At 37.3% G+C, this 18,814-nt stretch overlaps 3 protein-coding genes across 9 annotated transcripts in view; 2 read left to right on the top strand and 1 right to left on the bottom strand.

Moving 5' to 3' along the window:
- ap4e1 (adaptor related protein complex 4 subunit epsilon 1) overlaps positions 1-1,923 on the top strand; it is a 12,203-nt gene extending 10,280 nt beyond the window's left edge. The window contains exon 21 of the mRNA XM_067589959.1: positions 422-1,923. Within this exon, the coding sequence (XP_067446060.1) occupies positions 422-582 (161 nt within the window). The 3' untranslated portion in view covers positions 583-1,923. The remainder of the gene's footprint in view (positions 1-421) is intronic.
- On the bottom strand, positions 1,646-8,059 carry LOC137183159 (aromatase-like). Of its 2 annotated transcripts, XM_067590005.1 has the most exons (10): positions 6,713-8,059; positions 5,699-5,909; positions 5,293-5,443; positions 5,056-5,210; positions 4,762-4,938; positions 4,520-4,634; positions 4,315-4,429; positions 4,056-4,218; positions 3,715-3,956; positions 1,646-3,633 (listed from the first exon to the last, which is right to left on the bottom strand). In XM_067590005.1, the coding sequence occupies exons 2-10, from the start codon at positions 5,832-5,834 to the stop codon at positions 3,382-3,384; spliced, it is 1,506 nt and encodes a 501-aa protein (XP_067446106.1). In that variant the 5' UTR covers positions 5,835-5,909; positions 6,713-8,059; the 3' UTR covers positions 1,646-3,381. The 2 variants fall into 2 exon arrangements, with proteins under 2 accessions (XP_067446106.1, XP_067446107.1); XM_067590006.1 differs by lacking the exon at positions 6,713-8,059 and having other exon boundaries at positions 5,699-5,950.
- Positions 5,679-18,814, top strand: LOC137183145 (gliomedin-like). Of its 6 annotated transcripts, XM_067589970.1 has the most exons (28): positions 5,679-5,811; positions 8,006-8,382; positions 9,426-9,477; positions 9,594-9,611; positions 9,709-9,762; positions 10,220-10,312; positions 10,998-11,120; positions 11,687-11,758; positions 11,906-11,995; positions 12,140-12,205; positions 12,319-12,387; positions 12,535-12,630; positions 12,708-12,788; positions 13,033-13,125; positions 13,223-13,312; positions 13,989-14,066; positions 14,169-14,258; positions 14,950-15,027; positions 15,463-15,552; positions 15,734-15,826; positions 16,566-16,622; positions 16,798-16,878; positions 16,969-17,058; positions 17,182-17,262; positions 17,579-17,647; positions 17,744-17,869; positions 17,958-18,108; positions 18,190-18,814. In XM_067589970.1, the coding sequence occupies exons 2-28, from the start codon at positions 8,053-8,055 to the stop codon at positions 18,656-18,658; spliced, it is 2,880 nt and encodes a 959-aa protein (XP_067446071.1). In that variant the 5' UTR covers positions 5,679-5,811; positions 8,006-8,052; the 3' UTR covers positions 18,659-18,814. The 6 variants fall into 6 exon arrangements, with proteins under 6 accessions (XP_067446071.1, XP_067446072.1, XP_067446073.1 ...); XM_067589971.1 differs by lacking the exon at positions 12,535-12,630; XM_067589972.1 differs by lacking the exons at positions 13,223-13,312; positions 13,989-14,066.

The raw sequence follows: 18,814 nt of genomic DNA, 5'->3' as shown, positions 1-18,814 counted from the left end.
TTCTAAATTTACTTAATTCATGCTAATAAATCAGTTATTAATGCTCTGCAGATCAGTAATAATCCATTGAACCTAAAAAGCAAGTTATGCTGGAGGACAAACACCACACAACAACCCAAAGTTGTTCTTATTAATGCCTTATTTCAGGTCTGTAAGCATTAATAAATAAGTAATTTATTAAATAACAATAAAGCTTTTAGAACATAAACTCTTTATAAAGTATGTTTTGTTTGCTTGTTCTGGAGCTTTCAAGCTTTTTTTCTTTGGTCAACTTGTATTTTGGGTAATCTGATAGCATGATTTATGCATATTTTAAATTTAACATACAGTATTTGACCAAAAGGTTGATATGTGTTAATTTCATCCTCACTTTGTATCTTACAGTGTTGGTGAGTAAACCTTTATAATTTTTTCCCCGCAGGGATGGAAGGTATTGTAGCTTGCCGGCTCCTCCGGGATCAGCCATGTCTGATGCACTGCCGTGTGCATGCGGACACGCTGGCCGTGTGGCTGCGCTCTCCAGTCCCCGACCTGCCCGACTGCCTGCTCTACCACTGTCAGAGAGCTTTACAGGAGCACTGAGCCCCGACTGCAACACCTGCACTGACACCACCAAGCGACACAACCACCGGACTGAAGAGGAAGGTACACAGAGCGTCTGATGGTGTGCGTTCTCATCTTTACATTACAGTGTTAACCATTTGTTGTTCACTTCCACAATACGTTATTCAGCATGATTTGGGGTTTTTTTTGTCCATAAATGATTGATTTTTAACAGTTGACAGAATACTTAATGGCTGGTAAAAACCTCAAGGCCAAAAGATGATGTATTTAAACTCTTGTGGGTGTTTGATGTTTCAGAGAAACACTAATGTCTTAAAATGATGACAGGGCTCCATAATGACTTGAAAATTTCAATTTAAAGCATTTTTTTGTGAATGGAATGGATATTACATATGATATTCTCTGTATAAGGTGAAAACCATAAATTTCTAGTTATTTTTTCACAGAGAGATTATGTCCTGCTTAATTTAGACAAAGACATAAAGGTTGGTCTCAGGTTTTCATTTATCATCTTAAAAACACTTTATTGCTGTCACCAGTTAAAACTGTTTCTATCTTCAAGTTCATTAAAACTGATTGAAATGGAAAACATAGCAACAACTCTGACATTGGATTGATTCATTATCAGATGTTTTGGGAGAAGCACAGAGAAGAAAATACTGGTATCTTTCAGGAGTACAACACTTCTGTCTGTTATGGACTTGGTTTTAGTATTAGCTCAACTTTAACTCAACATCTTACATGAGAATAGTTTGACTTGAATCTAACAGTGAAGGTAATGTCCATATTGTCCATTTCTCATGTGCTAAATTCAGTTCTCCGTGTTTTGCAGATGCTGCATTCTGTGTAATATGATTATCTATGCACTCATGTTTCTGGTTTGTCAGTCAGATGAAAGGTGGATTTTAGTGTTTTTTGATTATTATATTTTTGTATAAATGCAGTATTGAAGAAAAACATATTTATTGGATTTATATTCTTACTGAAAATATTTTATATTAGTTTCAGTTAAAGGCAAAAAAAAAAAAAAATCATTGTGCTTCATGTACTGTTTGACTGTGTTGCCAGATTTGGTCTTCAGTTTGTCCGACTTGTCTCAGCCTGTTATTTAATTGAACCTGAAGGGAAAGTTTGGCTTTTTTTTTTTTTTTTTTTTTTTTTTGCCTGTGTCCTGATTTGAAGTGCAGCGTGACGCTAACAATGTGTCTAAACTTTAACCCAACGCCTTATGTGCTAATGCCAGGGTGGCGTGTTTGATTTGTGCCTGTGGTACAGAGAAAAAAATCATTGTTTCATAGAGTGCCTGTCACTACATTCTCCTAACTTATAAATAAATTCAACACATGTAAATTAACTTGATTTTGACTCATGGATCATTCATTCAATAGAGGCGATGAAGCAGATGTGCTGGACTAGAAGTGAAGAAAACATAAAGATGATAAAGAGAATATTTTTTGATGTTTTTCTCTTCTCATATGTTTTTTTTTTTATTTAGTCAACAGAAACAGAACATATAACAATATATATCACAGAAAGATGTTGCAAAGAACGGACACTATACACAATATGTCATTGTAGATATGTAGAGTGAATAATAGAATATATAAGGGACATCGGAGGTAAAGAAAATGAAGAAATAGGAGGGCAAAAAAAGGATTAAAAAGCTGAATAGCAGCCAAATGTTTAGAGCAGCTGAGTTGTAAAGGATTGGCTAAACTATGTGCTTTTGTATCATATTACCTTTTCCTCTCATACAGGTCTACATTTAATATTTGCTACATGAAAATATATCAAATATGTATTGAATAAGCATTAAGCAGACAGCAAATATCAAAAATATTAGTAACATTTTACCGATTTGATGCCCCCTTCTGCATAATCCACATTTCCATTCACATCTATCAGAGCCTAATTAGAAATAAGAAGAAAAGATGTGCATGTAGCTAATATTTCATACCTTCCAGTGTGTGCTGAAATTACAGTGTGATGTTTACTAACACTACTCACTGTACCATAGTGTTACTTAATATTTAGTAAGAGATATAACATGATAGTAGTGTCTTCATTAGCAGGGTTAATTAAAACAACCCTGTGGAGTTTCTGACCTCTAGTAGCGCTGTGTGTGTCCCTGTTTTGTCTGTTTTCATCGTACACGCCGTCAAGAGGACACGCATGCAAATGCCTGCAGCCAATAAACAGTTTACTGCAAGCTAACAAACCATTGTAAACAAGGCAGGACTTAGAATACTTAAAAAATTGTTGCTACAAATGTTTTATGAGGAGAAAAGTGCATTCAAAGTGTTTGTTTGGCCTCAAGGATACACATAATGTTTTGGTGAGTAACACCCAATATAAACATAACTTTTGTTTGTTTACAAGGAAACTCCGCAAGGCATCTTTAACATGAACCACTAAATCATGTAAGAGTTTGTTTCGAACAGTTTGTCACTACACTGAGACATGCACATATTTCTGGTCTTTTTGTTTTGTATATTTTGTGACCTCAAGACAGCAAAACAAAATCTTTAACCATGTCCTCCCTGGCTTTCCATACTGCGCCACATGGGTCAGAAATCCACTCTTGCACTGCTCTGAAACCTCCAACTGTATTAGTTAAAGGTCAGTTATGTCAACGTAAGCATAATTTCTTTTCTGACCACAAATTTACCATTTAATTGCTCTAAATATTTCTGATATATAATAACCCTAAGTGCTAGGAGTTATATTTTTTGCACACTTTCATCTTGTCCAGGGAGTAGCAGGTCTTCAGTGAAACAGTTGTAGTTTTCATCCTCAGTGTAACGGTGCTGTTATGTCTCACATTTGAGTGTGTTGAGGTGGTGTCGTTCGAGGGATGAAGCGCATGGCCAGGCTGTGATCGTCCTTCATTGGCTGCCGTGACAGGTTGTTGGTCTGCTTGATGCTGCTGAGGGTGCTGCCTCGGCAAGGGCACACAGTGTAACGAGACAGCAGAGTGACCAAGATGGCCTTCATCATCACCATTGCGATATGTCTGCCCACGCAGGAACGAGGCCCGCAGCCAAAGGGCTGGAAGAAACGGTTGGGCACCTGCCAGACAGAGGAGATAAAGGAGATTTTTTTTTGTTTTGTCAGAGCCACATATTGTTGCACAGCCTTAAGTTAACTTACTGTTTTATCAAAGTTCTTCAGGCAAAATTCTTTAGGATTTGGGAAGAATTCAGTCTTATGCATACGACCGATGTTGAGAATGATGTTGGTGCCTTTTTTAATGTTTGTGCCTCCGATGTTGTCGTCTTCTAGAGCTTTACGCATTGTGAAATCGACCACAGGATGAAACCTCAGACACTCGTTGATGAAACTCTCCAGCACTTTCAAGCTTTGATAATTAACATTTTCTGCTCCTTTTTCACCTGGAAATTAAAAATGGAGCATTCTTAGATCAATCAAATAGTTTGATATTTAGTAGCCATGGAGAGAAACTGAAATTAACAAAGCACGGAAGCACTTACTCACGACAGAGTTCATCTCCTCCACTATTCTCAGCTCTACATCTGGCCTCTGTCTCAGCAGCATCAGCATGAAGAAGAGGCTGACGGAAAGCGTGTCAGGTCCTGCGATTACCATCTCCAGCACGCACTGCCTGACGTTATCTGCTGAGAGCTCTCCGTGGTTCTGTTAGACGGGCAAACGGAGGTAATCAGAGTGCAGCGAACATATAATATCATTAGTGCATTAATGCTGTGTCACAGGCGTTCAAAAGAGATGGACCTGGGAAAAGATCAGCTCTGTTGCAAAGTCACGTTCGTCATCCAGCTTCTCTGATTCATTAATTTTCTTTCTTTTAATTTCAAGAAGGTGTTCCATTACATCTTGTAGCTCTTGGCTGATGGCGCAAAAAACAACACAAAGATTAGATTGAAGAAATCACAAGCCAGATGTTGAGATGTTACTGTTGTGTGTGTGAGGACCTTACGCTGCTCTTTTATGCTTGTTGTACAGCCATCCCACTTTGAAAAATATATCAGGCTTAATTATAACTGTTTGCCAGGTCTCATAGTAGTTTTGGATTTTCACCAGCAAGTCCTTCTCTGAGTTATGAAAAAATAAAGTCAGGAGCTACAGGCTTCAGGACAAGAACTGGGATATTTTTTTTTTTACTGGGAGAAAATACACAGTTTAAGTACAGGATATACAGATAGTGAACATGCAGCTGACCATTGAGAGGCACCCTGAGGAATAACCTGTTGGAGATGTCCACCACTATGGCTCTCAGCAGATTGAGAACGTCCACATGTCCGGAGGGGTCGGTCATCTCCTGCAGGCTGTCCAGGTGTTTGGTTGTGGAGCTCACGCAGACTGCCGCTGTCCTCTGGAGGCCAGGGCCTGTCAGAGCTGTGAAACATCCACAGTAATTCAAATACCACCAAGCGGCGTTTCAGTTATCGCCAGACTTTAATCTGATTTTCTTTAATATGTGAACATGTGTAGAAAAGGAGGAGAATTTCTCACCTTTAGAAAAATATGTCCTCACTTTTTTCCAGAGTGGCACATCACTGTTGAAAATAATACCCCTCCCTTCCATCCCAATACACTCCAGCCCCTTTTTGCTCCCAAATCTGGCTGTGTAGTTGACGCTCCTCAGAACATGGTACACTGAAGAGGACCTGAAAGAGAAGCCGGGCTCTGACTTTGTCGGATTACAGATTTGTGGGACTGTATGAACTGTTTTATCTCACAAGGACTTGCTTGCTGAGAATGAGGGTCTCCTCGCCATTAACCCAGACGCGAACCATGCTGCCGTATTTGTTGTTGTAGTAGTTGCTCGCAGTTCCTATCCCCATCCAGATGAACCTGCCGTAGGAGAGAATCGGACCGAGTCCTGCCAAGAAGGAAGGACCTGGCAGACAGGAAAGATGATAAACTACTTAAAGCAACACATGAGTTCATCTTCAGGGACAATACTCTGAAGCTGACTATGATGCTTTAAGGAAAAACATTCAATCAGTAAAATATTGTGTCATTTAATCGGTAATGTGATGCACAAACATATAAAACATATATGTCTCTGTTATCTACTTATACCCACAGTCACCTGCACATGCGGCTCAATCTATACAAGTTATTTGAAGGAACAGCAGCTGAATTCTCTTACCTGGTATGTGTGAGCGCTTTGTTCTGCTCCAGGCGGTGAGGAGCAGAGCCAGCAGCAGTAGAAGAAGAAGAATGACAACTTCAAACATTGTATCAAGTTTCATGGGGCAGATGGTGAGTGTCTCCAGCGGCAGCATCTTTTTCACAACTCCAGCCAGGTATATGCACACACGCACACACACACGCCTGAGCAGGCTCACTGTGTCTTCTGCCTGCAGAGAGTTTGATGCATGGTCATAAAGCGTCTGTCTCTGTTAACCAACAGACAAAACAAGCTTATCTATTAGTCAAAACACAACAAGAAGAAGCTTAATCTCTGGACAGCCTTCGTTTTCATCCCTTGTAATGCTCTTGTCCTTGAGTGCTGGGATGTAACACAGTAAAACCACACCCACACAAAGCTTTATGATGAGCTAGATATTATATTTCAAATCTATAGTCAGTTATAGACAGATACCCAAACCATTTCTGTATTCTGCCCCCCTTGACTTTGTATACTTTTGAGTAACAGCATCTTTTAAAAACATCTTTTAAAAAGTGGATCACAGTGGATTGAAATGAGTGTGATCGGTTCAAAATCAGAAAAGATGAGCATATTGATGGAATCAGAGTTTTGAAACAAAAGTAAAAAGGGTAATGAAGGTAAGTATGAATTCAAGTTTAGAAATAACGATGCAAAACTGAAAAAAAACCCTCAAAGTTTTGCACTTTGCTTGAGGTTTATCTTGTGATATCATCACTTCTAACCCTAAAATCTGAGATGATAGACTTCATGAACTTATTTCATCAATCAGAAGAAATTATAATATGATACTTTCCCCTCATAAAAGCTGAACATCTTAACCAATAATATATATATAGTATAATTTGTAGAAATATTTGTCCGTGTAAATTGAGTAAAGTCAAACGGAGGTTAACGCAACTAGTGTTTATTTAGATTTGTTTAACGCGATTAAAACATGAAAGCAGCCATTTTAAATTCTTCATATAGAAATGATTAAAGAACGATACTTACTTCTCTGGTCCTTGACTCCTCTGGTTAAGCTAGAGAGCAGTTTGACGACCCGCAGTGCTTCCTCTTCTGGTTTTAAAGATGATCAGCATTCTTCTGCCAAATTAATCACAGTGATTCAAGTGTTTCTAAATCCTTGGTTGAGCCTTTACTTTACTAGTTGCTTAGGAACACTTACAAGTACCATTACATAGCAGAACACCCTGAACAGGCGGGACAACAGTGCACGTCTAAAGCACAAAGCTGCTTCAAAAAGAAGCAAAAAAAAACCAACTGTTTTTATTCATAGGAATGCAAAAACTGAAGGTCTTTCATCACTTTTTGTCTGTATCATTTTTTTCTCCAGAGTGGCTGACCTCACATTTAGCTTTGTTCAAAAAAAAAAAAGAAACCCCACTGTCCCATTCTTCAACCGAGGAGGCTTTTCAAGGGGAAATTAATTAGCTGGGTCAGACTGACCCATGTCAAAGAGAGCAGGGATTTACCCAGCAACTCAAAAGGAGGAACAAGGGAGTGAGAAAATATAATCTGTAATCGTTCATCATTTTAATTAAAAAAAAATTCTGCCCACACAATTAGACTGTGCATCACTGAAAGTAAGAAAAGCATGGAAGAAAAATTAAAAAGGGAGAATAGAGTTCGTGCAGAGGTTGTGTGCTTATAATGAAATGTCCTTCAAGCTCAATGAATAGCTGGTATGCTCTTGATCAAGATATTGGCCTTTTTAGGAGTTTGTGTGGAGGCTTTCATGCCATGTTGGCTGAAGAACCTTATTTCCTTATTGTAGAAGAAACTAAACTGGATAATTAGAACTTTTTGTAATTGAAGAAACTTGTTACTTGTCACTTGCAAAGTGGAGCAAAAGAATCTACGTTTGGAGCTGTGTATTGAGATAAAAGAAAACCCGTTTATAAAAGGGAGATTTTGACACTGACATACGTATCCCCACGCTCTCACTGCTTCTGAAAGCTCCTTTATAAATCCAAAGAATGTTCCCCTTGTTCACAACTTATTTGTTCCACTTCCATGTAATTTTGTGTGGGACGGACTGGTGACAGTATTGAGAGAAAAAAGGCACCAGAATGATGTGAAGCACCACACTGTCTGCAGAATGTGTCATTATGGAAATATGTCCACTTGCTGCTTCTAAATCAAGCAACCCTACAGAATTGAGCTGTTTCCCAGATGCATGTTGACATGTTTATTTCTCTCCGACAGCTTGAGCGTAATTTCCCACTGACGTGTCGTCTGTTGGCAGGTATTCAGATATGTGCTGTATGTGCTTGTGAATTTCAGAGCGCAGATCAACTCTGCAGCGGTGGAGCAGGCGACAGTGTTGAAACATGAAGGAGAGGAGCGGAGTTTGTCTTGCGTTGAAAGCGCTGCTGGCAGGGGTGTGTGTGCTGCTGCTGCTCCTGAGCTCGGCAGGTGTGGTGTTTCTGCTGTTTCGACACAAGGAGCTGACGGAGGAAGTGGTCAGGCTGGACGCCCAGATGCAGGCGCTGGCACAGAGCTGCAGGCTGCAGACAGGATTCCTGCGCACGGAGCCTGGAGAGGCCGGACAGCTGAAGGCGCTCGACCGCAGCAGAAGGAGCCACAGTGGAGCTCCAAAACAAAGCCTTGACAAAGACGAGAAGGATATGCTGATGCTGATGACATACTCCATGGTCCCTGTAAGATTCTTTAAATAAAAGTGTGAATGTTGCAGGCTGTTTACTGTACTGTGAGAATATAAAGCATGAGATTTATGAATGACAGATTCCTATGAGAGAGAACAGGGGAAGAATGAACAGTATTTCTGCCGTCATCTTAAATAGAAACAGTTCCTCTCTTTTCCCCTTTGGGATAAGAAGCATGTGGATGTGATCCAAAGAATCCAAAGAGTCTGTTGCAGTGATTAAGAGCAAAGCAGTCTGTCTTTCCTTTTGAGTGTTTCCTGGATAAATGCTTTTGGCAGTGGAGCGTGAATGTTTACCTGCTCCTCCCTCGACTCTACGCCCATCCTCTGGGAACTGACCTTCCTTCAGAGGGCGCTGCCACAGGGAGGACAGCATATATAGTGATACTGAAGTATCTCACCAGTAGACTTAACATAAAATATACTTTCATTGCATTCAGCTTGACAAATATTGATTTCCAGTCAAAAAAGAGATGCATGGAGGGCTGCTTGGGTGTAGAAAGATATCCCTCTGGTGCTCTTCGGTTCAGGGATCCTACTAGTTTAGAGTTATTGAAAAGATCTGAGGCACTCAAGTGGGTAAAAATTTTAAAAAGCCTTTAATGTAATGTATTGATTGCCAATGATGAAGGCCTTAATGGCTGAAACAAGTAGGAATGTTTTTAACTATGACTAAGTAGCCATGAAATATTTAAAAGCTTTTTAAATTTTTTTACCCTCTTGAGCACCTCAGATCATTTCAATAACTCTAAATATGGATCTCCCTCATTAATGTCACTTTGTAATTATTAATATTTATTACTAATAATAGAAATAATATGTAAAATGTAAGTAATATATCATCTCCTCTCTTTAGATGTGCTCTGCTGGCTAAGACGAGTGCTCCTTGTCACAATAACAGCAAACATATTTGTTCTCAAGTGATTGAAAGACCAAAACGTATTTTAGTCCTCTGACTTGTGCAGACAGTTTGTCCAGGTGTACTCACAATCAACACTGACTTCACCTACTGTTTCTCTCTGTTTTTCTTTATTTCAGGTCAAAGCCTTTGTAGAAATGTGTAATAGCTCCAGAGGAATTTGTTTAACAGGTAAGTTTTATCACTTATAACCTTTAATTACTTGTTCCAACACCGTGTGTGTGACGGTAACTGGTGCTTGTACTGTATTTGCTTTATGTGAAATTATTTATTTATTTATTTCCCAGGCCCACCTGGACCTCCAGGTAAAAAAAAAAAAAAACAGACATTTTAATTGACTACATCAATTACTTAAACAGAGCTCAGTTTGTTACTTACAGTCACAATGTTTTTGCATGTTAGGTTTGCCTGGTAGAGCTGGTTCACCAGGACCACCGGGCAGACGAGGAAAAAGAGGTGAGAGATCTGTATGCCCTGTGTAGAAATGTGCTCCAGAGGAAACTCTCAGACAGATTTCAGTGACAAGTTTCAAACAGTCTTTCATTGTTCAACAGTCGTTACGTAACATGAGCATCCCACTCGTTGTCTAAGAGACACTTTGTCTATAGCCACCACACTAGCAATATGTGGTATTGTTGGAAATTGTTTACGATTATGATTATGCTTGAATCTTGCTGTATGTTGCTGTAGTTTGAACCTTTTTGTGCTTTTTATCTTTAACTCAGTAACTGGAACATTTCAGTGTCTCTTGATGGATTGACTTGGCTGTATTTAAAGGAAATAGTTCATGTTTAAAAAAAATCTAAGATCATCTGTTGACAGTTTTACAGTTGTAAAATGATCTCATGATTATCTCATTATTTCTACTTTTAGCTCAGCGGTTTAAATTAATATGACACCTGTCAATGTGTAGGACACCCTGGTGAAAAAGGAGAACCAGGACCTAAAGGAGACCCAGGGGCTCTACGACTGAAAGGCGAGACCTGCAATGACATTTTCATTGAGGGTGAGTGATGACAGCGTACTTGACCCTGATATGGATGATTCAATATTCACTTCAAGATTCAATCTGACAAACTAATGTTACAAAATGTGTGTTCCATTTTTGTGTGTTTCATTATCATTAAAATCCACCACTGTACGTGCTGTGTTTGAAATGATGTCTGCTGGTTTTGTCACCACATCTGGTTGTTTATGGTTGGTCGATTGATCAGTCCATCCAAGATTTCAGAGCAAGAGATGTTGACAAATAATGCTCCGATTGCCACTAAATTTGGTGTAGATATTCAAGGATGCCCATGATATAGTGACCCCCCCCCCCCCGACCTTTTGTCTTGTGCCACCATCAGGTCAAGGTAGGTACTATCTCAAAAACGAATGGTGACCATGAAATCAGCTGTGAGTATTCATGTTCTCAAGAGGATAAATTTGTGGTGATCTCATGACCGTTTCACCATCATCAGGCCACAATTTCCACTTCCATGAAATGTGCTAAACACACTCATACTAAGCTGTCTTGATTTTAAAGACCTGATAGCCTCCAGCTCTCAGATGATATTGAATAGTATGATTTCATAAATGAAACAGCTCTTTTTGTTTTTTTATTAGATGAAAAAGCCAATGTGATTGATCAGCAGTATTGTTCAGTAGGTCAGTTTTGACTTGTAGTTGTTGTATATGTATATTTCAAGGTCCTCCTGGTCCAAGGGGTCCACCTGGCCCACCCGGTCCACCTGGTCCTGCTCGGTGCCCTGAGAAAACAAGAACCAACACCAGCAGAGAACACCATCACCATCAAACCAACATGTTGACAGGTACGAACATTCACCAGAATGAAAAAACTGGTGAAGGACAGAAAAAAGACTAAAATAACATGAAATTCCCATGAAATTAGTATCAAAGATTCTAGATGTTGTAATATGGTTAAAAAAGTTCATAGTTTAATTAATCCCTCTCAGAGAACGGCAGTTGTGGTCAGCTAAAAATGTCTGTTAATATTATCCAATAGTGTCCTATAGTATCAAAAAGTGTTAAAACATCCACATAACCTTTTTAAACTACTCTTTTACCGATGTCCATCAGTATGCTCAGTTTGGGCCAAACATTCATTGTTTTGCCAAAAAATGGCAAAATAAACTGTTTCCTTCTCTCATACACTGGTCACTGTGGTCAATTCACTGCAGCCAACACTGATCAACTTTGACCACAGACACTATATCTGATTGTTAGCATCATTTTAATAGTTAACTATTGTCTCTTTTTCAATATAAAAGGATCTTAGTTTGTTCATCAAATCTAAATCAAATCTCTAATTATTATGATTAATATGAACATGATGACAAGTTAACTTTATGTTTCTACTCTGATTTTACATATTTAGATTCATTCCTGACCAGGGAGGCCGTCAATGAAACCAGAAATATCAGCAGCAGCTGGTCAAGTAACGAGACTGGTAGGAAATCATTCAGAATTAAGATATTCATTACAGTAATGACATGAGTTCATGATTTTTATTACTGTATATGTTGTTTATGTTATGGCCTCAAGTTTATCTTCAGTATTATATATCTGGTTGTTGAATTAATCTTCTTCTCTGCAGAATCTTCAACACCTCGTCCAGCTGATGATGCCAGAAGCGTCTTGAATGTTACGTACTCCAAGAAACTTTTAGACACAAATATAGAATCAGGTAAGCCGCCATTTAGAGTGACAGGAAGACTTTACTCACAGATCTAACGTTGATAATACGAAAAAAAAACATGATTCAGTTTTGACATATTCACATGAATCTTTAGTTTAGCTTTTGAGTTCACTAGATCCCCATTTTCTACAGATCCGACTCAAAAGAGTGACGCCTTTAATAGCAGTGGAAATATTAATGATACATCCATGAAAAGTGGTAAGAAACATATTTATATATATGTGTACCATATTTAGTTTTTGTTAAATATAAATATGAACATAAACATAACTATGAGAAATTGTGAATCGGCTTTATATCTACTACTTTAGACTCTTCATATCCACCTCAGACCAACAATCTGATGAATGTGACGACCAATGAGCGCTGGACAACAACTGGTGAGAAAATAATCTATCCATATCTATATCTATATATCGATCTCTTTCTATATATACAGTATATATTCTATCTATCGAAAAATTCATTCAAATACTGATTTGATCTAGAGTGTATTATTAAAACCACAAAATGTACTTTTTATTTAGTGGAGTCAGTATCCTTTCATCCAGACTACAGCCACAACATCTTGAATGATACCAACATGGACAATGTTACAGACACACCAATAAAATCATTAACAGGTAGGACATTTTGTGTTTTGAATTATGAGTAAAAGTAAGCTGTAAGTGTTACATAAATGTCTTGTTTTATTCTACAGCTCTACTTTCTCCAGATCTGACTCAAAACAGTGATGTCTTCAATGGCAGCAGAAACATTACTGATACACCCATGAAAAGAGGTAAGAAACTGTTATATTGTATATACTGTCATGAATTCATGTATCATTACTTTAGCTTTTAGACACAAATATGAAATCTGGTTAGCAATTATTTTGAGTGGCAGAATTCACTGACAGACCTCATTAATGATTTTATTTCATTTAATCTCATAAACTTGTGTAATACGTGTGAATGTGACTGTTTGGCTACAACCTGACTAAGTATATATTTATGGTATTTCCCATTCTGTGTTATTTCCGACAGAGTCGGTATCACCTCCTCCAGACTACAGTAATGACACTTTGACTGAAACCAACACAGAGAATGTTACAGAGGCATCAATTAACATATTAACAGGTAGGAGACACTGGAACTCATTTATGAAACGTTTGGACACACAGATTTGAACTTTATACTGTACTTATCTACTTGAATCTCACCTTTGTTTCCATAGTTTTACCAACAACACATCCAGCTCATGACACCAGAGATGTTTTAAATGTTACTGACACTGAGAAACTTCCAGACACAAATTTGGAAACTGGTAAGTAAACATTTGAGTGGCAGAAAAACCTAATTGACAGACATCTTTACTGATGTTACTTATGAATATTATATTCCATTCCTGCCGAGTCTGTTCCACTAGATGCCACTAAATTCTTCACACTCCACCGTTAATATTAGCAAAACATGACTGGGATTAACTCTTGACCTGCAAAATGTTTTGATATGAAATTAAAAATGCATAAAAGAGATTATATTATTAGATTTTATTATTAGAATTTAGTCGTGATAGGTTTTCACAAACACATAAATCCAAAAAGTTTTCTCTTCTTGTACTGAGGCTATTTTACATATGTGTCATGTAACATTTGACCCATATAAACTGTAACTAATATAAAAATACATAAATTTACTGGTGAAAAGAAGTACAATCTTCTTGTGCTGTGATCCAAGCTCAGCATTCGTACAAAATCCTAAGTCTGATCTTTAAGTGGTCAGTGGTTGTCAATAATGTGCAATGTGGTATCAAGGATTTTGCAGGTTTTCACTCCGTCAGTCATTACAGTCGGTGGCTTCACTGATTCGTTTCTCTGGTTGAAACTTGATGAAATCAGCTGCTGTAATGTTCAGCTGAATGCAGGATGTAGAGAACATAAACTGTACTTTGATTATATGAAAGAAAATGTTAAACCCAGCAGCTCTGTTTTATTTTCCAGAGTCATTTCATGAAGACGACACCTCAAATGATACCAACACAGAGAATGTTACAGATCCGGCGATTAACATATTAACAGGTAGGAGACACTGGGACTCATTTATGAAATGTTTGGACACACAGATTTCAATTTAACCTCATACTGTACTTATCTACTTGAATCTCACCTTTGTTTCCATAGTTTTACCAACACCACATCCAGCTCATGACACCAGAGATGTTTTAAATGTCACTGACACTGAGAAACTTCCAGACACAAATTTGGAAACAGGTAAGTAAACATTTGAGCAGCAGAAAAACCTAATTGACAGACATCTTTACTGATTTTACTTATGAATATTATATTCCATTCCTGCCGAGTCTGTTCCACTAGATGCCACTAAATTCTTCACACTCCACCGTTAATATTAGCAACGAATGTTAAAACATGACTGGGATTAACTCTTGACCTGCAAAATGTTTTTGATATGAAATTAAAAATGCATAAAAGAGATTATATTATTAGATTTTATTATTAGAATTTAGTCATGATAGGTTTTCACAAACACATAAATCCAAAAAGTTTTCTCTTCTTGTACTGAGGCCATTTTACATATGTGTCATGTAAAATTTGACCCATATAAACTGTAACTAATATAAAAATGCATAAATTTTTCATTACTGGTGAAAAGAAGTACAATCTTCTTGTGCTATGATCCAAGCTCAACATTCGTACAAAATCCTAAGTCTGATCTTTAAGTGGTCAGTGGTTGTTAATAATGTGCAATGTGGTTGTCAAGGATTTTGCAGGTTTTCACTCCATCAGTCATTACAGTCGGCGGCTTCACTGATTCGTTTCTCTGGTTGAAACTTGATGAAATCAGCTGCTGTAATGTTCAGCTGAATGCAGGATGTAGAGAACATAAACTGTACTTTAATGATATGAAAGAAAATGTTAAACCCAGCTCTGTTTTATTTTCCAGAGTCATTTCATGAAGACGACACCTCAAATGATACCAACACAGAGAACGTTACAGATCCGGCATTTAACATATTAACAGGTAGGAGACACTGGGACTCATTTATGAAATGTTTGGACATAATTATTGAATTATTGAATTATTGTTATTGTCATATTGTTTTATTAGGATCCCCATTAGCTGCCAATTTAATGACTGCTAGTCTTCCTGAAAAACACAAATACAGAGTGTTATTGATAATACATTAAAATAAGAAAAGTAATTGTCAACAATAATGATAAAGTAAAAGAAAAGCATGGGAAAAGGTTTAAATTCATGCTGACTTTGAGGACTTAAATTTACAGTTTACCCATTCATGAAGATAATGAAATAAAAAATAAAAACAAGAATCTAGAAAAAGAAGATAAATATGGAAGAAAAATGAAAACATAAAAACAACAGTTAATCATTTGGTCATCTGCAACGATTCACTTTTCAATATCTAGAATAACTTGAATCTCACCTTTGTCTCCATAGTTTTACCAACAACACATCCAGCTCATGACACCAGAGATGTTTTAAATGTTACTGACACTGAGAAACTTCCAGACACAAATTTGGAAACAGGTAAGTAAACATTTGAGCGGCAGAAAAACTTAATGGACATTTTTACTGATGTTACTTATTTTTTGGTACTCCGCAGGAATTTTAGTACCTTCTTTAAAACAATAACATCTCTTAAAGGTGCAGTGTGTAGGATTTAGTGGCATTTAGCCAGGTGATTATATATATATATTTTATTTTCCAGAGTCAGCATCAATTCATGAAGACTACAGCCACAACTCCTTGAATGAAACCAACACAGAGAATGTTACAGAGGCGGCAATAAAATTATTATCAGGTAAGAAATACAGCGTTTTGAATTATTTGTGAAGCGACTCACCACAAGTTTAAAACATACATAATGTTTCATTTCACTCTACAGGCCCAATTTCTGCTGATGAAATCAGTGATGCTTTCATTAGCAGCGAAACCATTATTGGTACACTCATGAAAAGTGGTAAAAAAAAAACTGTCATGTGTAGAGTATTTGGTGTCAGTATCGTCTGAACCACACATTTAGTTTCAGCAGTTTTTCTTTTCCCTCAAAACCCAGCCATCATGATCATGAATCATCACCCTCAATGTGCTGAGTTAAAGATTTCTTTTCTTGCAAGATTCAGTGAAATACATTACTAGTGGTGTTATTTTGCCAGTTATCTCGGCCACAAACACAATAAACATCTTCTATTATCTTCTGGCTTCTTCGTGTCCAGATCAGGTGACAGGCTAATGTTAATATTAAAGGAATAGTTTGACCTTTTGGGAATAATGTTTATTGGTTTTCTTGCTGAGAGTTAGATGAGATAATTGACTCCACATTTCCAGTCTTTGTGTTAAGCTAAGCTAACTGGCTGTAGGCTGCAGCTTCATATTTACTGTACAGACATGAGAGTTGTATCAATCCTCTCATCTAACTCTCGGCCAGAGATGTTTAACTATTCCTTTAAAGGTTTTATAGTGGTAGGATACTCTCCGAAAAATTAGATTCTTTAACATATGAAAAATGTGAATTATTCTTATTCTTGTTATTATTTCAGACTCTTCACATTCACCCCATCTAAATGTGACTAACAACAAGAGATGGACCAAAACTGGTGAGAAATTTCAGTTTAAAATTAGAGAAGTGTACAACAATATATTAAAGAAGTTGATTATTTTGATTGAATGCTGTTTGTAACTTAAGGCTTCAAGTTCCTCTTCAATGTGATTTCACAATATTTAATGTGTGTCAATTTTTTCTTGTCGCTGAATTCATTTTCTTTTCTGCAGAGTCTCCAAAACCTCGTCCAGCGGATGATGACAGAGATGCTTTGAATGTTGCTGACACTGAAAAAACAAATATAGAGTCTGGTAAACAACCATTCTGTGAGTCAGAAACACTTTTTATTGACAGACTTTATATAAAAAACATATCAAACCCTCATACTTTTTATTTTTTAGAGTCAGCATCATTTCATCCAGACTACAGCCACACCTTGAATAATAACATCATAGAGACTGTTACAGGGGCACCAATACCATTAGTTACAGGTGGGAACTACTGTTTTCAATTATATGTCACCATATAAATGTATCTGTTTGTCTCTTGTACCTGATGCTCCACTAAACACCATCAGAATCTGTAAAAATTATATGTTTTATGTGATTGTACAGACTCATTTTCTACAGAATCGACTCAAAAGAGTGACGTCTTTAATAGCACTAGAAACGTTATTGGCGCACCCATGAAAAGTGGTAAGAAACTTTCAAATCTACCATATTTGGTTTGAGTATCATCATCTTTAATATACTGATTTTAAGATTTCTTTTATTCCAAGGTTCGATAAAATATATTAACAGCGAATTTATAACAACCTAAGCGTACTGCTCAGCACTTATCAGTAAACTATAAATAAACATCCACCCTCATTCACTGGCTACTGTATGTCCAAATCAAGTAATAGGCTAATGTTGACTGTTATTAAATTAAAGGTTTTATAAAAGTGGTAGACTACTATCATATTTTTTTGATATTAGAAAATGTGAATTAGCTTTAATCTTATTATTTTAGACTCTTCATATCCACCTTGGACCAACAATCAGATGAATGTGACAACTAATGACAGCTGGACAAAAACTGGTGAGAAAACTTTGAATTAAACTTAAAATTATATGTGTATGTACTATCTATCAGCTTATCTATTGAATATTTAATTAAAACATGTATTCAATCTAGAGTGTTTTATTAAGAGCATAAAATGTTCGGAGGAAGTCACCAAAATGCAAAGCACTTATGGATCCTGGATGTCAGACACATCCCAGCTGAATGAAGGTCGATACTGGCAGGCCGAGCATTTTTCAGGTGACATACACACCGACCGCAAGTCTACCATCCATCACAGAGGTTTGTGAGTTATTGTGGATTTAACATAGGAACATTTCTTTCCCAGGTCGACTTTTGATGGAGCACAAGAACATTTCGGCATTTCAAAACACAAGCATTAAAACTATAGATGTCAAGAAGTTCTACCAAGGGTGCGGCCATGTCGTTTACAAGGGGTCCTTTTACTTCCATAACGCAGGAACACACAGACTTGTAAAGTAAGTGACTATAACATAAGACTTATCAAAACTTCTGTACTCAGCTTCTTAACTTACCTGATATTTTGATTTATTTTACAGATTTAACCTGAACACCAGGAGAACAAACACTCTGATCATGGCACGCAGCAGATACAATAACCTGACTTATCTTTTCCGCAACTCAAAGACTTATTTCAAGTTTGCTGTGGATGAAAATGGACTGTGGGTCATCTTTGCATCAAACACAGGTGACAATACGATGGTTGCGAAGCTAAACCCCGAGACATTCTCCGTGGAGTCTGTCATTAACACTGCCTACCCCACAAGTAAAGCGGGAAATGCTTTCATTGCATGTGGGGTGCTTTATATCACCGATGGCAAAGACAGAAGAGTGACATATGCCTTCGATTTAAAGAAAGAGAGTCCTCTTGATATAAGTTTTGATCTAAGGCCAGCTAATGGCATCTTGGCTATGTTGTCATATTATCCCAACAAAAAGCTTTTGTACATGTGGGACAACAGCAGCGTGAAAACCTGCAAAGTTAAACTCAAGCAGACCCAAACATAATCACAAACTTTGTAACAAATTAGTAATAAAAGAGTGTTTTATGTGTCAGTTGGTTTACTTGAATTTCGTCACTATATTTCTACACAGGAGGAAGTTTCTTGCAGATGTTTGGTAATAAATGTGTCACTCATCAGACAAATCACGATGACTAAGTAC

Source organism: Thunnus thynnus, chromosome 5, assembly GCF_963924715.1.
Source record: "Thunnus thynnus chromosome 5, fThuThy2.1, whole genome shotgun sequence".
NCBI classification, from domain to species: domain Eukaryota; kingdom Metazoa; phylum Chordata; class Actinopteri; order Scombriformes; family Scombridae; genus Thunnus; species Thunnus thynnus.
This window is presented reverse-complemented; position numbering and strand designations above follow the sequence as displayed.